This window comes from Osmerus eperlanus, unplaced genomic scaffold, assembly GCF_963692335.1.
Source record: "Osmerus eperlanus unplaced genomic scaffold, fOsmEpe2.1 SCAFFOLD_44, whole genome shotgun sequence".
Taxonomy (NCBI): domain Eukaryota; kingdom Metazoa; phylum Chordata; class Actinopteri; order Osmeriformes; family Osmeridae; genus Osmerus; species Osmerus eperlanus.
Window position 1 is genome coordinate 95,001 of NW_026911093.1, and position 14,267 is coordinate 109,267.

At 49.2% G+C, this 14,267-nt stretch overlaps 2 protein-coding genes across 34 annotated transcripts in view; one reads left to right on the top strand and one right to left on the bottom strand.

Annotated features, from left to right (window-relative positions):
• The window catches only part of atp1b2a (ATPase Na+/K+ transporting subunit beta 2a), a 6,783-nt gene extending 1,623 nt beyond the window's left edge, over positions 1 to 5,160 (bottom strand). The window contains exons 1-7 of one of the 2 annotated variants that reach the window (XM_062455174.1): positions 4,753 to 5,160; positions 1,827 to 1,955; positions 1,580 to 1,684; positions 1,184 to 1,389; positions 966 to 1,025; positions 338 to 364; positions 87 to 182 (exon numbers count right to left, since the gene is read on the bottom strand). In XM_062455174.1, coding sequence (XP_062311158.1) covers positions 87 to 182; positions 338 to 364; positions 966 to 1,025; positions 1,184 to 1,389; positions 1,580 to 1,684; positions 1,827 to 1,955; positions 4,753 to 4,852 — 723 coding nt within the window. In that variant the 5' untranslated portion in view covers positions 4,853 to 5,160. The remainder of the gene's footprint in view (positions 1 to 86; positions 183 to 337; positions 365 to 965; positions 1,026 to 1,183; positions 1,390 to 1,579; positions 1,685 to 1,826; positions 1,956 to 4,752) is intronic. The other variant, XM_062455175.1, reaches the window with a different exon arrangement.
• Positions 5,161 to 7,015: 1,855 nt separating this feature from the next.
• On the top strand, positions 7,016 to 13,210 carry mogat3a (monoacylglycerol O-acyltransferase 3a). Of its 32 annotated transcripts, none has more exons than XM_062455147.1 (9): positions 7,033 to 7,463; positions 8,636 to 8,814; positions 9,117 to 9,321; positions 9,592 to 9,766; positions 9,849 to 10,044; positions 11,384 to 11,565; positions 12,634 to 12,723; positions 12,782 to 12,816; positions 12,993 to 13,210. In XM_062455147.1, exons 1-9 carry the CDS (start codon positions 7,370 to 7,372, stop codon positions 13,154 to 13,156), a joined length of 1,320 nt encoding a protein of 439 aa, XP_062311131.1. In that variant the 5' UTR covers positions 7,033 to 7,369; the 3' UTR covers positions 13,157 to 13,210. The 32 variants fall into 32 exon arrangements, 25 of the variants coding, with proteins under 25 accessions (XP_062311157.1, XP_062311131.1, XP_062311133.1 ...); XM_062455149.1 differs by having other exon boundaries at positions 7,034 to 7,463; positions 12,962 to 13,147; XM_062455153.1 differs by having other exon boundaries at positions 7,035 to 7,463; positions 12,782 to 12,847; positions 12,958 to 13,031.
• Positions 13,211 to 14,267: the final 1,057 nt, after the last annotated feature.

Consider the following 14,267-nt stretch of genomic DNA (forward strand, 5'->3'; position numbering starts at 1 on the left):
GTAGATGTGTGCATGTGTGTGTGTGTGTGTTTGTGGGTGTGGATGTAGATGTGTGCATACATGTGTGTGGCATGGGTGTGTGTTACCTGGGCCCTCTTGCCATAGTAGGGGAAGTACATGAGGTTGAAGGTTCCATTTGGTGGGAAATAAGAGAGCTCCCCGATGCTGTCAGAGTCCTCTTTCTGCAGAACAGAGACCCAGTCATTAACCAACTAACCAACCAACTAACTAAACAAGTAACTCACCAACCAACTAACTAAACAACTAACTAATGAACTAAACTATCTCTCTCTCTCCATCCATCTATCCATCCATCCATCCAACAGGACAGTCTTACCCATTCACCTTTTCCCACTTTGTATTTCTGAGAATGGGTTACAGTAATGGAGGGTTAATGAGGATTCATGTAAAGGTTAATCAGGGTTCATGAGGGTTCAAGTCAGGGTTAACAAGGGTTCATGAGGGTTCATGTCCAATCTCAAATGACAGTCGACTGACAGTTGAGACAGCAGAGACAATAGAGACAGTAGAGACAGTAGAGAGGCAGTAGAGATAGGAGAGACAGTAGAGACAGTAGAGTGACATTAGAGTGACAGTAGAGACAATAGAGACAATAGAGACAGTAGAGACAGTAGAGACAATAGAGTGACTAGAGACAATAGAGACAGTAAAGACAGTAAAGACAAGAGACAGTAGAGACAATAGAGACAGTAGAGACAGTAGAGACAGTAGAGACAATAGAGTGACTAGAGACAATAGAGACAGTAGAGACAATAGAGACAGTAAAGACAGTAAAGACAAGAGACAGTAGAGACAATAGAGACAGTAGAATGACAGTAGAGACAGGAGAGACAATAGAGACAATAGAGACAGTAAAGACAATAGAGACAGTAGAGTGACAGTAGAGACAATAGACTGACAGGAGAGGCAGCAGACAGACCTAACCTAACCCTAACCCTGCTGACCTTTGCTCCACAGCTGACATATGGAGACTGGCCATCCTTTCCTGGTAACATTCCAATAACCTGTAGAGGAGGAGAGGAGTTAGGCTGTGCACTAGTAGTAGGAGTGTGTGTATATAGTGGGTGTGTATAGTGTCTGTATATAGTGTTTGGGAGAGTGTGTGTGAGAGAGTGTGTGTGTGTTTAGTGTGTATAGTGTGTTTGGGAGAGAGTGTGTGTACCCGGTTGAGCTTGATGAGAACACAGGGCTTGCCGTGGGCGTATCCATAGGACGGGTCGCTGAGCCCGGAACATTCCTCCAGTGTGGAGAGGTTGAACTGGCAGGAGCGCTTGGGGTTGTTCCTCACCTCGCCACTGTCCTCCTGTACAAAGTAACGATCTGGAACACACAGGTCGTTGGTCCGCGCCTGCTGGGAGTCGTTGTAGGCTGCAAACACACGTTAATACACACACACAAATTAACACACGTTTATACACACAATTTAATACACACACATTAATACACACATATATTAACACACACACATGAACACACACACATTAATACACGCACACACACATTAACACACACTCACATATACATTAACACACTAACGCTTACACACACGTGGACCTACGTGAGAGGAAGATGTCCAGGGCGGTGGCATATGACCTCCAGCTGTCCGGATCGTCCCGATTGTACACAATCTCCAGAGCCTCCCCCCTGGGCCGGATCATCATCCCTAGGGGGGAGGAGGAGGTGGGGTGTGTGTGAGTGAATACCTGGGGCGGTCAGACGATCCTGGTACGTGTGTGTCTGTGTGTGTGTGTACCTGGGGTGGTCAGGCGATCCTGGTATGTGTGTGTGTCTGTGTGTGTGTGTACCTGGGGTGGTCAGGCGATCCTGGTACGTTGGCTGGTAGTCGTCCAGGCTGAGCAACATGACGTACATGGTCAGAACAAACATTCCCGCCAGAAAGATATAGAACACCAGGTAGAACAGCAGGATCAGACCTGGGACACACACACACAGATACACACACACACAGATATATTGTTAGACAAGAACAATGAAATTCAAACCCACAATCTCTAGAGCTGCAGTCTACTACTGAGTTCTTCCTCTCTCCTTTAGTTCATACTCCTTCCCTTCTCTTCTATGGTATCTCCTGTGGTATCTCCTGTGGTATCTCCAGTGGTATGTCCTGTGGTATGTGTGTGTCCCCTCCTTGTATCTTACTAGTGCTCACTAACCCTAACTAAAAGGAGGGATGCTTGACCCCTGACCTGAAGGACTGGTGCCTCCTCTCCTCTCTTCTCCTCTCCTCCTCCCCCTCTCTGTAACCTACATAGCTGTTGAATGGTGACAGTGGGGGAGGGGAGGATAATCCTCTCGCCTCTGTCCCCTGTCACGCACACACACGCATGCCAACATGCACAGGCACACGCACAAACAAACGCACTCACCCACACATATGCATACACCCACGCATGCATGCACGCGCACACACACACCCACTATCATCAGCATTGGGAAGCTAGCAAAGGTACTGGAAACCACAGTACTCAGATACACACACACTACAGATACACACACACACTACAGATACACACACACACTACAGATACACACACACACTACAGATACACACACACACTACAGATACACACACTACAGATACACACATTACTGCTTCAGTCTGGAGAGACATTAGATAATACGTCTCCTTTGACTGCATCTCTCCTCTTCTTTCTCCCCCCACTCTCTCTCCCTCTTTCTTTACCCTTTCTCTCTTCCTTTACTTGCTCTCTCATCCATCCATCATTCCATCTCTCTTCCACACATTTTCTTTTACTCCCCTCTACCTTCTGCTCGGTTCTCTGTTCCCCAGGATCTGTGTATCAGCTGTGTGTTTGTGTTTCTGTGTGTGTGTATCAGGTGTGTGTGTGTGCATGTGTGTCAGGTGTGTGCATGTGTGTACAGTATGTCTCTATTTTATTAGTTCAGTCTTGAGTGAATCACACTCCTCCCTCCTCCTCCCCTCCTCCTCTCTTCTCCTGTCCTCCTCTCTTCTCCTCTTCTACCCCTCTTCTCCTCCACCTATCCATCCCTCCCCCTCCCCTCTCTCCCACCAGTCCTCCATCCCTCTCCCACCATCACTCTCTTTCCATCCATCCCTCTCTCCCTCCATCTCTCCATCTCTTGTGTCCTGGACAAAGCAATGGATTACAGCATACTCTGCATATGCGTGTATTTGCATGAGTGTGTGTGTTTGAGTGTGTGTGTCTGTGTCTGTGTAACAGACACTGGGCAGACAGATTACACAGACCAATCAAACTCTCCTCTCAAACCTAATCCAGATTACCTCCTGTCACCAGATCCCGCTCCCTCGCTCTCTCCCCCTCCTTCCTCCCTCCCTCTCCATCCCCCTTCTCTCTCTCTTTCTCTCTCTTTCTCTTTCTCACTCTCTCTGTCGCTCTCTCTTTCCCTCTCTCTCCCTCCCTCTTCTTCTCTCTGCATACCTCCCTCTCTCTCTCTCTCTCTCTCTCTCTCTCTCTCTCTCTCTCTCTCCCTCCCTCCCTCTACCCATTAGAGGTTCTGGTCTCCTACTATAATACAGAGTTCTGGTCTCCTACTATAGTACAGAGTTCTGGTCTCCTACTATAGTACAGAGTTCTGGTCTCCTAATCTAGAACAGAGTTCTGGTCTCCTAATCTAGAACAGGCTTAGTTAAGGGTTAGAGTCTCTAGATAAACATACTTACTATTTATTGTTTGTGTGTGCATGAGTGTGTGAGAGAGTGTGTGCTCTCTCTCTCTCTCTCTCTCTCTCACACACACACACACACACACACAGTCTCTCACGCATGTGTACAGGGGTCTAGGGTTAGGGTAGTGCAGATGTTGATGTAGCACATGCGTAGTTTACATTTACATTTAGTCATTTAGCAGACGCTCTTATCCAGAGCGACTTACAGTAAGTACAGGGACATTCCCCCCGAGGCAAGTAGGGTGAAGTGCCTTGCCCAAGGACACAACGTCATTTGGCACGGCCGGGGAATCGAACTGGCAACCTTCTGATTACTAGCCCGCTTCCCTCAATGCTCAGCCACCTGACCGCTCAGCCACCTGACTCCCAGTAGTTCAAACCAGACATGACGGTGACCTTCATGAAGCTACAGTATCTACACACTCTCTCTCTCTCCCTGTATCTCCCTTTATCTACCTCTCTTTCTCTCGTGCACACACACTCTCTCTCACACACACACACACACTCTCTCTTGCACACACACTCTCGTACACACACTCTTGCACACACACGGCGACCTTCACAACGGGACGACTTGACAACATGACGGATCTTATTTAGCAGGTAGCGGAGAGGATGGGAGAGGAAGGGGTGGAGAGATGGAGGAGAGAGTGAAGAGGAGAGGATGGGAGAGAGCTAGTATAGGTTATTATGTGTATTAGAGGTTTAGTATACTGTATTGAATATTGTATATTATTTGTATATTAGGAGGTTTACTATATTTTATCTTATCATAGCTGTAATCTATGTTCTGTGTAATCATATGTTATGTTATGCCAGGTTGCTTTGTGTTGTCTGTGTTGTTCTGTGCATCTGACAATAAAAGACTTGAACTTGAACTTGAAGGAAGGGGTGGAGAGATGGAGCAGAGAGTGGAGAGGAGAGGATGGGAGAGGACGGATAGAGGACGGAGGGATCTGTAAAGGAGAGGAGAAGGACAGAGTAGGAAGAGGAGGTCGGGTGATGGAGACGCGCGCATCAAAGATGACCGGACCCACTCACCCCAGCTGCTCGCGGTCCGACCCAGGAATTCGTGCGTTCGCGGGTTCCAGAAGAACTCCTTCCACTCCCCGGAACCTTTCCGTTCATCCTCTTTAGCCATGCTGCTACTCGCGGTCCGTGCGGCTCAAATCCGTACCCAGATGAATGAAGCGGAGTATCCGACTCGCGCTGTCAGATGTTTTGTGTCTGTCAACTGACGGAGGACGAACGGCCGGATGAGAGCTCGAGTTTAAAAACAATATCCAGTCACGTCAGGCGGGATGACATCAATAGTTAGACCGGGGGTATTACCGACAATCATTTAATTTTATGAACGATTAGAATGCAGGCGCTCAATCTGCGTTCTAGAATTCTGGTGCGCAGCAGCTGATACATGAAACCCGTTGACACTGCGGTAAAACGGGCTCGAGCGCCCCCTCCCCCAGCGTGCATAGATACATGACTACGTCATAATCTTCGCCGTGCCTGGGCCTATGAGAGAATATCATGCCCCTTTGCCCCGCCTGAGTGTGTGTGTGGGTGTGTGTGTAGATATGTGTATATTTATATGGGTTTACATATATATGTATGTGTATGTTTGTGTGCATGGCCTACATATAGATATCATACATGCATGGGAGCCATGCCATCCCTTCTGTAGGCTTACTTTATATTGTATATCCATATTTTGTACACTATCCCCATACAATTATACACAACTGTACATCTATATTATCATACACAACAATCAGTGGCGATTTCTTTAAGACTGCAAGGGAAGCTCAGCTTCCCCTAAAATGTCAAAAAATGAATGGTCAAATATTTACTATTGTGTTAACATTTTAAATGCGTTCATCTCGAAGACCAGTTCACATTTAGTCATTTAGCAGACGCTCTTATCCAGAGCGACTTACAGTAAGTACAGTTCAGCTACATACCAGATACAATCAGCAGGTCGACTGACTCGATTTCATTCTCATACTTGCTTTGAACAGTTTTTTTCAGTGCTTCGAAACTATACGGTCATTGGATAAATGCTGCGATTACGTCCAGCCCGCGTCTCTGGGGGTGAATGCAGACAGACAGAGGCAGACAGACAGACAGACAGACAGACAGACAGAGGCAGACAGACAGACACAGACAGACAGAGGCAGACAGACAGAGGCAGACAGACACAGACAGAGGCAGACAGACAGACAGAGGCAGACAGACAGAGGCAGACAGACACAGACAGACAGAGGCAGACAGACAGAGGCAGACAGACACAGACAGACAGACACAGACAGAGGCAGACAGACACAGACAGAGGCAGACAGAGGCAGACAGACAGAGGCAGACAGACAGACACAGACAGACAGAGGCAGACAGACAGAGGCAGACAGACACAGACACAGACAGACAGAGGCAGACAGACAGACACAGACAGACAGAGGCAGACAGACAGAGGCAGACAGACAGAGGCAGACAGACAGAGGCAGACAGACAGACAGAGGCAGACAGACAGACAGAGGCAGGCAGACAGACAGACAGACAGAGGCAGACAGACAGAGGCAGACAGACACAGACAGAGGCAGACAGACAGAGGCAGATAGACAGAGGAAGACAGACAGAAGCAGACAGAGGCAAACAGACAGATGCAGACAGACAGATGAAGACAGACAGACAGAGGCAGGCAGACAGAGGCAGACAGACACAGACAGAGGCAGACAGACAGAGGCAGACAGACAGAGGCAGGCAGACAGACAGAGGCAGACAGACAGAGGCAGACAGACACAGACAGAGGCAGACAGACATAGGCAGACAGACAGAGGCAGACAGACAGAGGCAGACAGAGGCAGACAGACAGAGGCAGACAGACAGAGGAAGACAGACAGAGGCAGACAGAGGCAAACAGACAGATGCAGACAGACACTGGCAGACAGACAGAGGCAGACAGACAGACAGACCAGGGCTCTCAAGATTTATCAAAACTTTGGCTTGAGATTACCATATCATTCTTATTCTTATTTTATTTATATATATATTATATTTTACATTGTTTTAACTTTTAGATTGTTTAGTTCCTAGAATTAGACTATTGTACTTTTTTTTACTTTTAATTTAAGATCCGTATATGTTTATTGTTAGTACCTTCCTGCCACAGTAAATTCCGTGTTTGTGTAAACCTACAAGGTATCCCTTACTTCTCAGCGTGAGAAAGGTGTTGAGTGAGAGCGTGAGAAATGGTTGAAATGCGCGAGTCTCAAGGCGAATGCGTGAGACTTGAGAGCCCTGCAGACAGAGACCACAGGTACGCTGCTCTTCTGATTGGCTGCAACATTTGACTGCCGGAGGCGTGTCCATGGAGCATGCGTGCTGGACAGCGTGTAGAGCGTGTGAGAGTAAAGAAAGTTTTCCTCGAGCTTGTTGCTCTCCGCTATAACTGTCTTAGCACAGGGACCCACCGCACGCGCGACACAATACAGCCGCTTCTACTCCAACCAGAGAACGGGTCAGGGTAAGGCAACGTACTTGTGTAAAACTCTGAGATATTCGGAGATTGCAGCAGCGCGTTACACACGGACATCGAAGGAGAGACTCAGAGAGACAAAGGAGACACAGAAAGACAGAGAGGGTGCGCGTGTTTGTGTCGGTGGGGATGAAGATCCAGTTCGCGCCGCTCAACGTTCCATTCCAGCGGCGCCTGCAAACGGCGGCGGTGTTACAGTGGCTGTTCTCCTTTCTCGCGCTTGGTGAGTCCAGCCAAAGATTGTGTGTGTGTGAATTCATCTGTTTGAGGCTGTGGGATTGTCTGATGTGTGTGTGTGTGTATTGAGTAGTGAAGGATTCATATATCTATGTGTCTATTCCAATATGTAATGATAGTATTCAATGACACAAATCTGTGTTCTAGAAAGAGTGGTCTGGAGTCGCAGAGGTCCGATAATATCAGCTTTAATGCAGCAGTTGGAAATCAACTAAGTACAGAGCTCTGGAGTTGTCTAAGTTTCCCTACCCGCAACAGAGTTTGGGCTGGTTCACGAAGTCCAACTGGCTATCTGTCCCTCCCCAGCATATATTTATACAGTGCAATTGAAACACAAGTATCAAAAAAGGGTTCAGCTTGTTCTCTCGTGCGTCAGTTGTTCTTGCCTACGCGCGTCCCACCTGCTCGGGTGCCGTCTCCACCCGGTTTCAAGGTTGTTTCTGAAAATGAAGAGATATAGACACAGAACAGCCTGCTTCCCACACCCAGTGTGAGACCCAATGTTTAAGCCTGAGCACACTTCTAAGTTCATAACTTTAATAAGCACAATGCATAACTTTAATAAGCACAATATATTCTTTAGTAGAAAAAGAGGGTAAGAGAGGAATATAGATTATTAAGAGGGTAAGAGAGGAATATAGATTATTCTGGAATATATTGTCTGCTTTAGTGTTTCTAGCCAAACCCTCCTGTAGGAAGTCTCCTCACTGAGAAGGTGAGAAGAGAGAGTTACAGGTCATGGAATTACAGGCAGGACAGTCTGAGGCAGAGGGCAGTCTGAGGCAGAGGGCAGTCTGAGGCAGAGGGCAGTCTGAGGCAGAGGGCAGTCTGAGGCAGAGGGCAGTCTGAGGTTGTGAAACAGTCCATGAGCCCAGAGGAGCTGTGGGGAAACAGAACTGTGTACAGAGTCATCGAAGTACAGGGTTACTGATGCACACGCACACACCTCACACATGCACAAACACACACCTCACACATGCACAAACACACACCTCACACATGCACAAACACACACCTCACACATGCACAAACACACACCTCACACATGCACAAACACACACCTCACACACCTCACACATGCACAAACACACACCTCACACATGCACAAACACACACCTCACACATGTCTCTGTCTCTGATGTTGTAATTGGTCCCCAGCCCAGGTGTGTCTGGCTGTGTTCGTGCTGCTGGTGGTCAGTGACTGGTGGCTGGTGGCAGTGCTGTATGCTGGTTGGCTGTGGTTGGACCGGGACACGCCCAGCTGCGGGGGTCGGAGGTCAGATTGGATGAGGAACTGGAGCGTCTGGAAGCATTTCAGAAACTACTTCCCTATCTCCGTAAGTCTCACCAATCACAGCCCTCCTCAGCTCTGCTCCAATAATAACCTTCCATATTCACCCCTGCTCCAATTACAGCATCCCATGTTTACCACTGCCCCAACCACAGCCTCCCATTTTCACCCCATCAGAGCGCTCCATACTTAGCTATGGTCCAATCAGAGCGCCACATACTTGGCTATGGTCCAATCAGGACACTCCATACTTAGCTGTGGTCCAATCAGAGCGCACCGTACTTAGCTGTGGTCCAATCAGAGCGCTACGTACTTAGCTATGGTCCAATCAGTGGTGTGTTTCTCCAGCTGGTGAAGACGGTGGACCTGGACCCATCATATAACTTCCTGTTTGGGTTCCACCCCCATGGCGTCCTTGTGGCCGGGGCCTTTGGGAACTTCTGCACAGAAGCTTCCGGGTTCTCCTCGCTGTTCCCCGGGCTGCGCCCACACCTGCTCATGCTGCCCTTCTGGTTCAGGGTCCCCTTCTTCAGGGACTACATCATGGGTGGAGGTGAGGGCGGAGGGGGCTGATGGTGTGTATGCTGTGGTGAATGTCTTGTTTGTTCACTCCAGTTGAGTAAGAGATGTTTGTCAAAGACTGCTGTGTGGACATGACTGATACATTGAACACAGTCCAAGTAGGTCAAACTTTCACACACACACAGACATGTGTCCACATGTATAGTGACATAGCAACTCAACGACTGAACAGAACTGAGTTCACAAGAGTGCTCTGTCAATAGACACATTTATCTGTGTGTGTGTGTGTGTGTGTGTGCAGGGCTGGTGTCCAGTGAGAAGGCCAGTGCGTCCTACCTGCTGTCCAGGCCAGGAGGGGGCAGTGTGGCGGTGCTGGCTGTAGGGGGCGCGCCAGAGTCCCTGGAGGCTCGGCCAGGAGCCCTCAGGCTGCAGATACGCAACCGCAAGGGTTTCATCAAGCTGGCCCTGAAGCATGGGTAACACACACCATACACAGTGGAAAGTTATTTAGGGGTCAGGGTTTAGGGTCAGTTTGTGATTGTGTGTGTGTGTCCTCAGGGCCCAGCTGGTCCCCGTGTTCTCCTTCGGTGAGAACGAGCTGTTTGACCAGATGCCCAACCCAGCCGGCTCCCCACTGAGACACCTGCAGGAGTGGCTGCAGGGCATCATGGGAGTAGCTCTGCCGCTGTTCCACGCCCGTGGAGTGTTCCAGTACAACTACGGGCTCATGCCATACAGACAGCCCATACACACCGTGGGTATGACACACACACACTCCTGCCCTACGGCCAGCCCATACACGCTTGATGTCTCACACACACTCATGCCCTACGGCCAGCCCATACATTTACATTTAGTAATTTAGCAGACGCTCTTATCCAGAGCGACTTACAGTAAGTACAGGGACATTCCCCCGAGGCAAGTAGGGTGAAGTGCCTTGCCCAAGGACACAACGTCAGTTGGCATGACCGGGAATCGAACTGGCAACCTTCGGATTACTAGCCCGATTCCCTCACCGCTCAGCCAACTGACACTCCTGCCCTACGGACAGCCCATACATGCTTGATGTCTCACACACACACACACTCATGCCCTACGGCCAGCCCATACACGCTTGATGTCTCACACACACACTTCCACACGTACATGTGCTAGTTCAATCAGGAGAAACCAGGTATGAGTAGAGTGATGTTATTACGGACTGGTAATTGTACTACAAAGTTTGGAGCTTAGACCCCGTGGGGAATCATAGATCAGAGGGCGCCTGCCCGACATCCGAGAAGAATCCCCCACGGAGTCCAGACACTGGTGGCGGCAGCCGACAACCAACGAGTCGAAGACAGAGACAGGAACCAGGCGGCGACGGGGAGGTGGAGAGTCGCGCACTTGATAGCCTGGAGAAACTACACGGGGAGATAAGCTTATTTAAAAGGCACGATCATGTAATTCTTCGACAGCGTTAATTGATAGACGAGAGCGATGATCGAACCGAACCATATGACAGCCCAACATAGGAAAGAGGGAAAGAGGAGTGTTCTTAGTGGGGGGAGTTAGTAGTGACACATTGTAGAAGATGCCCGAGTGCAGGGAGCGGTCTTGCCTGACTGAACTTGCGCTATGCTTCATTAGGCGCCCCTCTCCGGGAGGAGCAGACGAGCTCTCTAACTAGGGTGTGTGTGACTGAGTGTGTGTGTGTGACTGAGTGTGTGTGTGTGTGACTGTGGGTGTGTGTGTGACTGTGAGTGTGTGTGTGACTGAGTGTGTGTGTGTGACTGAGGGTGTGTGACTGAGGGTGTGTGTGTGACTGTGTGTGACAGGGTGTGTGTGTGACTGAGGGTGTATGTGTGACTGAGGGTGTGTGTGTGACTGAGGGTGTGTGTGTGACTGAGTGTGTGTGTGTGACTGTGGGTGTGTGTGTGACTGTGGGTGTGTGTGTGACTGAGGGTGTGTGTGTGACTGTGGGTGTGACTGTGGGTGTGTGTGTGTGACTGAGGGTGTGTGTATAGTGTGTGACTGAGGGTGTGTGTGTATAGTGTGTGACTGAGGGTGTGTGTGTATAGTGTGTGACTGATGGTGTATGTGTTTTCTTTTAGTTGGCGCCCCCATCCGAGTGGAGCAGACAGCAAGTCCCAGCTGTGAGGACATCGAGCGTCTCCACTCCAGATACCTGCAGGAGCTCAGCCAGCTGTTTGAGGAGCACAAGATTCACTACAGCATCCCTGCTGACCAGCACCTGCTGTTCATCTAGACTCACACACACACACACCTGCTGTTCATCTAGACTCACACACACACACACACACCTGCTGTTCATCTAGACCAGGGGTCGGCAACCCGCGGCTCCGGAGCCGCATGCGGCTCTTTCATCCCTCTGATGCGGCTCCCTGTGGCTTTTGAAAATAATATTAAAGTATTTAATTCAAAATTTATTTTAGTTTGTTCGTTTTTAAAATGTAATTCAAAATTTGAAGATTATGGTGATCTTGTAACATCTAAATAAAACGTGTTAAAAAATGTTATGTCGCTGTTACGCTGTTACTATGCGTAACAACCGCCAATGTGCGACACCCGCCAGCGCGCGATTTCTTGAACTTTTCGAATCCCAGGTAGGACAACTATGGAGAATTCTAAGAAGAGAAAAGTGTCTGAAGAAAACATAACGTTCAATGGTACGTGGACAGATTCATTTGCTTTCACTGCTGACGAGACTGGTTTACCAGTATGCTTAATATGTAATGAGAAACTAGGAAACAACAAAAAGTCAAATGTCGCAAGACATTTCCAGAATAAACACGCAGCCTTTGCTAAAAAATATCCGGATGGAGATGAGAGAAAAAAAGCCGTTTCGGAACTGATGCGGAAGGTTGATCTGAGTAAAAATCACTTCAAGAAGTGGATGAAGTCTGCAAATTCAAGTACATATGCGAGTTTTGTAGCCGCTCAGGAAATAGTCAGGCGCACAGAGAGAGGATGGCATTTTTGGTTTGTTGACGGTGGATAATTTAAGTTCAGCGTTTTTTTTTTCCATAAATACAAGAAGGCTCAAATAGACATTGAGTATTTTAATTGAAAGTAACCTTCAACGTCAACGTCTTTTTTTCGGAGCTCAAAATGTTTTGTTGCATGCAGAAATGTAATTTTGTTTTCTCTGCAGTCGTTCATTGATTTCATAAATGCAACACATTATAGTTTGTTTATACATAGCATAAAGACAAAAAAAAAACGTTATATGCAGTGTTATTTCATTTTAAATGTCAAAAGGGTTTTGTGGCTCCCAGTGTTTTCTTTACTGTGGGAAACGGGTCCAAATGGCTCTTTGAGTGGTAAAGGTTGCCGACCCCTGATCTAGACTCACACACACACACACACCTGCTGTTCATCTAGACTCACACACACACACACCTGCTGTTCATCTAGACTCACACACACACACCTGCTGTTCATCTAGACACACACACACACCTGCTGTTCATCTAGACTCACACACACACCTGCTGTTCATCTAGACTCACACACACACACACACCTGCTGTTCATCTAGACTCACACACAACCTGCTGTTCATCTAGACACACACACACACACCTGCTGTTCTTCTACATTTACATTTAGTCATTTTAGCAGACGCTCTTATCCAGAGCGATCATCTAGACTCACACACACACACACACCTGCTGTTCAACTAGACTCACACACACACACCTGCTGTTCATCTAGACTCACACACACACACTCCTGCTCACACACACCTGCTGTTTAATTTAGTCACACACACACCTGCTCACACACTCGTGTATGGTACTGTTCTTCAGGATAATGGGAGGATCAGGCAGAGGTCAGAGGTGAAGGATAGGAGGTCGGGGTGAGAGGTCCGGGGTGAGAGGTGAAGGATAGGAGGTCGGGGTGAGAGGTGAAGGATAGGAGGTCCGGGGTGAGAGGTGAAGGATAGGAGGTCGGGGTGAGAGGTGAAGGATAGGAGGTCGGGGTGAGAGGTGAAGGCTAGGAGGTCGGGGTGAGAGGTGAAGGATAGGAGGTCGGGGTGAGAGGTGAAGGCTAGGAGGTCGGGGTGAGAGGTGAAGGATAGGAGGTCGGGGTGAGAGGTGAAGGCTAGGAGGTCGGGGTGAGAGGTGAAGGATAGGAGGTGAGAGGTGAAGGATAGGAGGTCGGGGTGAGAGGTGAAGGATAGGAGGTGAGAGGTGAAGGATAGGAGGTCGGGGTGAGAGGTGAAGGATAGGAGGTGAGAGGTGAAGGCTAGGAGGTCGGGGTGAGAGGTGAAGGATAGGAGGTGAGAGGTGAAGGCTAGGAGGTCGGGGTGAGAGGTGAAGGATAGGAGGTGAGAGGTGAAGGCTAGGAGGTCGGGGTGAGAGGTGAAGGATAGGAGGTGAGAGGTGAAGGCTAGGAGGTCGGGGTGAGAGGTGAAGGATAGGAGGTGAGAGGTGAAGGATAGGAGGTCGGGGTGAGAGGTGAAGGCTAGGAGGTCGGGGTGAGAGGTGAAGGCTAGGAGGTCGGGGTGAGAGGTGAAGGATAGGAGGTCGGGGTGAGAGGTGAAGGATAGGAGGTCGGGGTGAGAGCTGAAGGATAGGAGGTCGGGGTGAGAGGTGAAGGATAGGAGGTGAGAGGTGAAGGATAGGAGGTCGGGGTGAGAGGTGAAGGCTAGGAGGTCGGGGTGAGAGGTGAAGGATAGGAGGTCGGGGTGAGAGGTGAAGGATAGGAGGTCGGGGTGAGAGGTGAAGGCTAGGAGGTCGGGGTGAGAGGTGAAGGCTAGGAGGTCGGGGTGAGAGGTGAAGGATAGGAGGTCGGGGTGAGAGGTGAAGGATAGGAGGTCGGGGTGAGAGGTGAAGGATAGGAGGTCGGGGTGAGAGGTGAAGGATAGGAGGTCCGGGGTGAGAGGTGAAGGCTAGGAGGTCGGGGTGAGAGGTGAAGGATAGGAGGTGAGAGGTGAAGGATAGGAGGTCGGGGTGAGAGGTGAAGGATAGG